The 8,731-nt window shown below is 38.1% G+C and overlaps 1 protein-coding gene across 2 annotated transcripts in view; it reads right to left on the bottom strand.

Moving 5' to 3' along the window:
• The window catches only part of GEMIN2 (gem nuclear organelle associated protein 2), a 19,286-nt gene that overhangs the window by 1,520 nt on the left and 9,035 nt on the right, over positions 1-8,731 (bottom strand). Inside the window, exons 6-9 of one of the 2 annotated variants that reach the window (XM_003791953.2) lie at positions 7,043-7,087; positions 4,766-4,834; positions 2,460-2,570; positions 1,133-1,191 (exon numbers count right to left, since the gene is read on the bottom strand). In XM_003791953.2, the coding sequence (XP_003792001.1) occupies positions 1,133-1,191; positions 2,460-2,570; positions 4,766-4,834; positions 7,043-7,087 (284 nt within the window). The remainder of the gene's footprint in view (positions 1-1,132; positions 1,192-2,459; positions 2,571-4,765; positions 4,835-7,042; positions 7,088-8,731) is intronic. The other variant, XM_012806447.2, reaches the window with a different exon arrangement.

The raw sequence follows: 8,731 nt of genomic DNA on the forward strand, positions 1-8,731 counted from the left end.
CATCATAGGTCACAGTAACCTCAAACTCTTGGGCTCAAGAGATCCTCTTGCCTCAGCCTCCCAAATAGCTGGTACTATAGGTACCTGCCACAACACCTGGCTAGCTTTTCTATTTTTAGTAGAGATAGGGTCTTGCTTTTGCTTATACTGGTCAACCTACCTTGCCCTACCAAAGGGCTAGGATTTTGAGTGTGAGCCACTCCACTGGGCCTTATGCTTTTTCTAAACATTTAAATCTTCTGTAAGTCTTCCTATAATTAGAATCCTTTTGCCATTTTTATATAACATTTTGAAGGAAAAAAAAGACAAATATACTTGAATATTTTTTCCTTTCATAACTGCAGAATACTGTGAAACCTCTGTAGATCAGCAGTCAGAAGTAAGTTTAAGTTGCTGGTTTTACTGCTTACTGAACCATTGACTACATAACCTTTCTGAACCCGTGTCATAATTTGTAAAAGTAAAACAAAACAAAAAACAACCCTGAGCTGTTAGAAGGATCAGAGATATTGGACATAAAGTGCCTAGAGCAATGTGTATCCTCTCATTAATTCCTTATTACCAATAGAGGAGATAGGTGTTAGCAGAGATTAACATCCTGATCAATGGAACAAAAATATGTCCAAGAAGAGACCTAAAATAATGTGAAAAAGTTTACAAATAAATTCTGGGTAGAATTTCAATATAAGAAATAAAATAGGCTTGGTGCCTGTAGCTCAAGCAGCTAGGGCGCCAGACACATACACTGGAGCTGGTGGGTTTGAATCCAGCCCGGACTCACCCAACAACAATGATGATAACTACAACCAAAAAAAATAGCTAGGTGCTATGGTGGGCACTTGTAGTCCCAGCTACTTAGGAGGCTGAGGCAAGAGAATCACTTAAGCCTAAGAGTTGGAGGCTGCTGTGAGGTATGACGCCACAGTATTCTACTCAGGGCAACAGCTTGAAACTCTGTCTCAAAAAAAGAAAAAAGGAAAGAAATAAAGTAAAACATGTACTAAAAAAAATTTGCTCCAACTGAAAATAAAGGATACAGGCAATTAAAGGAATATAAATGCAATAAAATTAAATGTGTTCTACCCTCACTGATAAGCAAATGAGGAAGAAGTCAAGGATTACTTAACTATACCTGCTAACCAAGCAGATCAATAAATTCAAAGCAGGAACCCTCTCATCATCTTTGTTATCCTGAAAAAGAAAAGAAAGAAAAATTGTAAAATCAAGTGTGTTCCTATTGTTTTTGAAATAAATTTCCTTTTCAGATGTAAAACATGAAAATTGTATTAGATGATAGTAATCATCTAATGGATGATTAGGAATTAGGAACCCTCAAAAAGGAGAAAACTAGAGTTATAATTCCTTGAGAAATAACTAAAAGGATCTTTTTTTTTTTTTTCTTTTTGAAACAGAGTCTTATGTCGTCCTGCCCAGTAGAGTGCTGTGCATCATAGCTCACAGCAACCTCAAACTCTTGGGGTGAAGTAATCCTCTTGCCTCAGCCTCCCAAATAGGTGGGATTAGTTACCCGCCACAATGCCTGGCTATTTTTAGAGATGAGGTCTCACTCTGGCTCAGGCTGGTCTCGAACTTCTTAGCTCAAGTGATCCACCCACCTCAGCCTCCCAGAGTGCTGGGATTACAGGCATGAGCCACCTTGCCTGAACCTAACAGTAAGTACATTTTGTTTGGAGCACAAACCATATAAAAAAGTTAGTCTGGGCCATGTCATGGAAGATGAATGAAAATATTTTGGAATGGTCAATGGTGAACAAATGTATGTTTTGGGAAAGGAGAAAAGAAAAAAACTCAGAACTAGGTTTAACTTGGTATCAGATTAATTTATATAATTTATATAGTAATGCTAAAGACATGAGTTAGAGGAAGGGTCTGAATGGAGAAATTCCAAACAATCACTGTGCCAGAGACTGTTAGTCGACTATTCTGCTTGTGTCCCCCCAGCCCTATTTAGCAACAGAAGCTCATTCTTAGCTAGGCAGATAGCCATCAGCCAAAAGGAAACAATTCATGCGGGTCCTTATGGCCACAGGACTAAATTTTGGCCAAAGCTATATAAGAAGATATGTTTATGGAACCTCTGAGAAGGCCACTTAAAAAAGATGGCCTTTTTCTTCTTCCTTCTAGCTGCCTATAATGAAATGAAAATGGCTGAAGCTCCACCAGCCATCTCAGATTATGAGGTGTTCTTGAGGATGAAAGCCACATGTGGCAGAACTGAAAGGTCTGGGTTACTGCCATCCTACACCTTACCTGACTACCCTGTGACTTCCTTTATCTGACAGACACATTTCCATTTTATTTAAGCAACTATTATTTTGGGCTTTCTCTTATGTGGCCAAATCTAATCCCAACTAATAAAATATTCCATGTGTTTCCTTGTCTACCATCACATAAATAGGTGAGTGATTTCAATTTGAAATAGTTAAGCTGTGACTTACCACTAAGAGTCTCACTTCAGAGCATCTTCTTGCAAGCTGCCGAATCAGTGAATGAGCCTCAGGTAATAAAGGTTTTTCAAGACAAGCCAACAAAGCATAAAGCCATCTTCCCTAAATAAAATGTTTAAAAGTAATAATTAGACAAATATTGAATAAGTTTTAACTAATTTAAAATGTCCATGGGCTTATGCCTATAATTCTAGCATTTTGGGAGGCAGAGGCCAGGAGTATGAGACCAGCCTGGGCAATGCAGCAAGACCTCATCTCTATAAAATTTTAAGAATTAGCCAGGTGTGGTGGTGTACACCTATGGTCCCAGCTGCTCAGCAAGCTGAGGCAAGAGGATCGCTTTAGTTACAGGAAGCAGGCAAGCTGTGATTGTACCACTGGACTCTAGCCTGTGAGCAGGAGTGAGACCTTGTCTTGAAAAAGAAAAGTCCAATGTTTTGTCTGGTTATTTGCTATGAATAAATTCACAGAACATTTAACTGTTACTATGTTTGGATATAAACAACAAAGTATCATTTGGATAGCAAGGTATTAATTTCTTGCACCTTGTAACCCTAGACAAAGAACAGTGGGCACTTCAAATATTCCCTAACCCCCAAAGATTTCATTTCAGATACTTCTTGACAGATGAAGTTCTCATTCATAAGCAGAAAACTATATTAACATGTGAATAAATCATTATAAAAATTAAGATATATTTTTATCTTTGCCCTCTACGTACTGGACAGATTTATAAATCATTTTATAATTTTGCCCTTTGGGGCCACACAAACTAACTATACTGTAGATGAAACAATGTTTTAGTACTTCTATAAATACCATGACAGGGTGAATTTATCCTTATTCCCTTTTCAAATGGAATTTTCAGTTATAAAACTAATACCTAATGCAGAAAAATTGTGAAAATTCATTAGCATTAGCACAAAGGAAAGAATAAACCTGCAGTCTCATCATCCAGATAAAAATCTGCTAATTTTTAAAATATTCACTGTTTTCCTATTTATATGTACAACAGTTTTTCAAAAAGATTTCATCAATTGTACTTGTATCAATAAAAGGTCAGTCTCAGACACCACTGATATAAAAAATGAAAAAAAAAAAAGAACTAATATCAAATATTAAATTCAATAGATTCTAATAAACAAGTAGCCTAAGAACACAAAGTTATCTATCAAAGTTGTAGCTAATACACCAACACATGGGAAAAATATTGTTTAATTGATATTAGAAAAAATGTTTAATTTGAAATACTACAACAAATTTGCTAAATCTGGAAAATAAATTATAAAGTAACATTAGATGGGACCATTGTTGACAAACTTTCAAAAAAAATTTTTTCTTTTTTTTGAGACAGTCTCATTTGATTTGCCTTTGGTAGAGTGTGGTGGCATCATAGCTTACAGCAGGCTCAAACTCTTGGGCTCAAGTGATTCTCTTGCCTCACTTGTCTCAGCCTCCCAAGTAGCTGGGACTATAGGCACCTGCTGCCACAATGCCTGGCTATTTTTAGAGACAGGGTCTTGCTCTTGCTCGGGCTGGTCCCGAACCTATGAGCTGGCAAGAGTGAGACCCTGTCTCTATTAGACACAGAAAAACTAGCCAGGTGTTATGGCACACGCCGGTAGTCCCAGCTACTCAGGAAGGTAAGGCAAGAGGATTACACAAGTCCAAGAGTTTGAGGTTGCTGTAAGCTATGATGCGATGGTACTCTACCCAGAGTGACAGAATGAGATTCTATCTAAAAAAAAATCCAAAATTCTTTCACTGATACTTTTTTTCTCAAAGCAAAACTTTCTCAATGAAGGAAGCAATATATTGATTTACATTCTGGTATAAATTCCTTATTTCACTACAAACACATACTTTTGAATTATACATATATACACACACAAATATAAAAATACAAATATGGTATAGTCACAGCTCATGCATGTATAAATCTAGTAATGAGTCGCTTAACAAAGGAGATACATTCTGTTTTGAGAAATGCATCTGTGCGTGATTTCGTCCTTGTGCAATCATCACAGAGTGTGCTTACACAAACGTAGGTGGTGCAGCCTGTAATATGGCTAGGCTGTATGACGTAGCTGATTGCTCCTAGGCTACAAAACCTGTAAAGCACGTCACTGCACTGAGCACTGCAGGCAGTCAACACCGTGGTAAGTATCTGTGTATCTAAATACATCTAAACACGAAAAGGTACCATCTAATACTGACGGAAACGTCTTTATGTGGCGTTTACATGACTATATATAGAATTTTGCCTGCATTATGGAAATAAAAAGACGTAATACTACCAATTCTGGAGTAAAGTCTCTTTCTCCAAACCAATTACTCAGATATTCCAAGACACTAGTTACTGTTGCCTAAAAAAAAGGAGGGGATAGGGAAGAAGAGTTGTATTAGTAATAAAACATGAGTTCAACATGAGTTTTATTAAGTTCACTCAGAACTCAAATGTTTAACAAGATCTATTCTTTAGAGCTCCAAAGAAAACTGTGACTCTAATTAGTAATTTGATTAGACAGCTCACTCAGCGAGAAGAGGCTTTGAAAACAAATATTTTTATACCCTCAAATATCAAGTAATACCTTGAATTCTAGTATTTTTTTTTTCAGATTACTATGAAGGTACAAATGTTTAGGTTACATTGTTTTCAACTCTAAGGTGAAGTTCAAGCTGTAGTTAAGCCCTTCGCCCAGGGCTTAATTGTGTACATTAGGTGAGATCCCGCCAATTGCCCTACCTCCTCTCTCCCATCTTGAATCCCAGTATTTAGTTCGTAACCACCTGAAAAACTTCACATGCAGTTAAAAAAAGAAGTATTTGTATAAAAACCTTCAGTTTAGGTGATGCCCGTAGCTCAGTGGGTAGGGCACTGGCCACATACACTGAGGCTGATGGGTTCGAACCCGGCCTAGGCCACCTAAAACAACAATGACAACAACAACAAAAACAGCTAGGCATTATGGCAGGTGCCTGTAGTCCTAGCTACTTGAGAGGCTGAGGCCAGAGAATCACTTAAGCCCAAGAGTTTGAGGTTGCTGTGAGCTGTGACGCCACAGCACTCTACCCAGGGTGACAGTTTGAGACTCTGTCTCAAAAAAAAAAACAAAAACAAAACCCCCCCCCAACTTTCAGTTTATTTCACAATTCAAATTAAATCAAAGTATAACTCTAAACAGAAAATTAGCTAGGGAAAAATCTGTTTTAATTAGACAGAATTTATCAAAGTCTTGAAAATATTCTCTGGTTTACTTGCATATGGTTGGATGCTTATAAAGAAAAATTACACTGATGGAATTTCATGTGACTGCTACAGTATCTTAATCAAATGCTTAAGTAAAACTGTCAGCCTGTTCCAACAGAGTATGATTCTCACACACACACACAAAAAAAATTGGGTGGCACCTGTGAGTAGGGCTGGCCTCATATACCAAGGGTATGGGGTTCAAACCCAGCCTCGGCCGAACTGCAACCAGAAAATAGCTGGGCATTGTGGCCGGCGCCTGTAGTCCCAGCTACTCGGGAGGCTGAGGCAAGAGAATCACTTAAGCCCAGGAGTTGGAGGCTGCTGGGAGCTGTGTGACGCCACGGCACTCTACCGATGGTAATAAAGTAAAACTGTGTCTCTACAAAAAAAAAAAATTATCTTCCAAGGTACCCAATGATTGTGTAGGCAAAAAGAAAGTTTTTATTTGCTTTTTAAATAGATAACAAAAAGTGCCCATTCCTAGAAGACTGAAGAACCGAACTCCATAATTCTCCCCTTTTGATCCAAAAACTTAGTATTTCAATTTTAATGGAATATGTAGGATATCTAGAACTAGAAATCCTCAACTTACAAAGAATTTACATCTTGATAAACTCTCTTAAAAGTTGAAAAACTCTAAATCAAACAACTCCAAGTAGAGGACCGTATTTAGTTCAAACCCTGAAATCTAAGACTTATAACTGAAATGTACAGAATTAAATACTCTAGTGCCATGATTAAGAGTATGAGCTGTAGGCTCGGTGGCTGTTGCTCAAGCAGCTAAGGCACCAGCCACATACACCAGAGCTGGCAGGTTCGAACCCAGCCTGAGCCTGCCAAACAGCAATGACAACTACAACCAAAAAATAGCCGGGCACTGAGATGGGTGCCTGTAGTCCCAGCTACTTGGGAGGCAGAGGCAGGAGACTGGTTTGAGCCCAGGAGTTGTAAGTTGCTATGAGCTGTGATGCCACAGCACTCTACCCAGGGTGACGGATTGAGGCTCTGTCTCAAAAAAAAAAACGTATTAGCTCTGGAGTTAAATCTACCAGGCACCGAATCCCAGTGGTGCTATTTACTTGTGGAAAAACCACCTACAAGTTACTTTATCTCAAATTATGTCTCCTTATCTACAAAAAGTGGGTATTAATAATAACTCCCCAATATAGGGTTATATAGTAAGGATTAAATAAGAATCACTGAAGAGCTTAGGACAACGTCTTGCGTACTATAAGCATCCAGTAAATGTATTCAAGTACGTTTTCATACGTTACAAACAAAAGAATGCATACTACACATATTGTTATTATATAAATTTTACCTGATTCATTCTGCTAACAATACTAAGCAAGGGAGGAAAACCAATCTGAAAGAAAAATAAGACTGTAATTTACAAAGTGGTATTATAAGGAGGGGCTTCATTTTTTTCAAACTGGTGAATTTCTTGCCACACTATTGTTTAGTAACAGAAAAAAATAAAATCATTTTATTGCCCATTTTAACAAGACATTTCAGGAACAATTATTTTGGTAATGCTGAAGGAAATAGTATCTTGAAATCTAAATATATAAATTAAAAAATAAAGTATGATTTTGGCAATTGAAAGGTCATAAGTACGAAATTTTAAAAAATGATACCACTTGAAAAAGTGAACTTATCAAATATATAATGTGTTGATAAAATGACATATGCTGCATACACCATTTCTTTTCTTTTCTTTTCTTTTTTTTTTTTTTTTGAGACAGAGTCTCACTTTGTTGTTCTCAGTAGAGTGCTATGGTGTCATAATTTGCAACCTCAAACTTGGGCTCAAGAGATTCTCTTGCCTCAGCCTCCCAAGTAGCTGGGAATACAGTGCCTGCCACAATGTATTTTTAGAGACAAGGTCTTGCTCTGGCTCAGGGTGGTCTTGAACCTGTGAGTTCAGATAATCCACCCGCCTTGGCCTTCCAGAGTACTATATTATAGGTGTAAGCCACCGTGCCTGGCCCTATGTACACACTATTTCAACATTTTCAACTAAATCTAACATTTTCAAGAATTAGGGTCTGGTGCAGTGGCTCATGCCTATAATCCCAGCACTCCAGGAGGCAGAGGTAGGAGCATCAATTAAGCTCAGGAGTTCCAGACTGGCCTGAGCAAGAGTGAGATCCTCTCTCTACCAAAAAACTAGAAAAAAATTAGCCAGGTATGGTGTCATGCACATGTAGTTCCAGCTACTCAGACCACTGAGGTAGGAGAATAGCTTGAGCCCAGAACTTGATGTTGCAGTGAACTATGATGATGCCACTGCACTCTAGCCAAGGTAAAAGAGTGAGATTCTGTCTCAGGAAAAAAAAAGAAGAATTAAGGGCATGATATTTTCAAACATAATTTGATTTGACTAACAAATGTTTACTTGGGGCTAGGCATGGTGGCTCATGCCTATAATCCTAGCACTCTGGGAGACTGAGGCAGGAGGATTGCTTGAGCTCAGGAGTTTGAGACCAGCCTGAACAAAAGTAAGACCCCATCTCTAATAAAAAATTGAAAAACTAGCTGGACGTCATGGTGTGTACCTGTAGTCCTAGCTACTTGGGTGGTTGAGGCAGGAGTTGCCTGAGCACAGGAGTTTGAGGTTGCTATGAGCTCGACTGACACCATGTCACTTTAGCCTGGGAAACAGAGTGAGACTCTGTCTTAAAAAAAAGACTCTTACTTGTAGTTTGCTCCTGGGAGCCCTTATTATGAAAACACCACTGACTGTGACAAACTTAAGAGGATATGCATTAAATTCTTGCTTCCTAATGCATTTTTTAAACATGGTATATTTTACTTGTATATACTTTGTGATAACAAGCTAACATATTTTAATTCTTCTATCTTTTTTTTTTTGGTAGAGACAGAGTCTCATTTATTTATTTATTTATTTATTTTGAGACGGAGCCTCAAGCTATCCCCCTGGGTAGAGTGCCATGGCATCACGCTCACAGCAACCTCCAACTCCTGGGCTCAAGCGAGTCTCCTGCCT

The sequence above is a fragment of the Otolemur garnettii genome, unplaced genomic scaffold, assembly GCF_000181295.1.
Source record: "Otolemur garnettii isolate 467f Iridium unplaced genomic scaffold, OtoGar3 scaffold00052, whole genome shotgun sequence".
Lineage (NCBI taxonomy): Eukaryota > Metazoa > Chordata > Mammalia > Primates > Galagidae > Otolemur > Otolemur garnettii.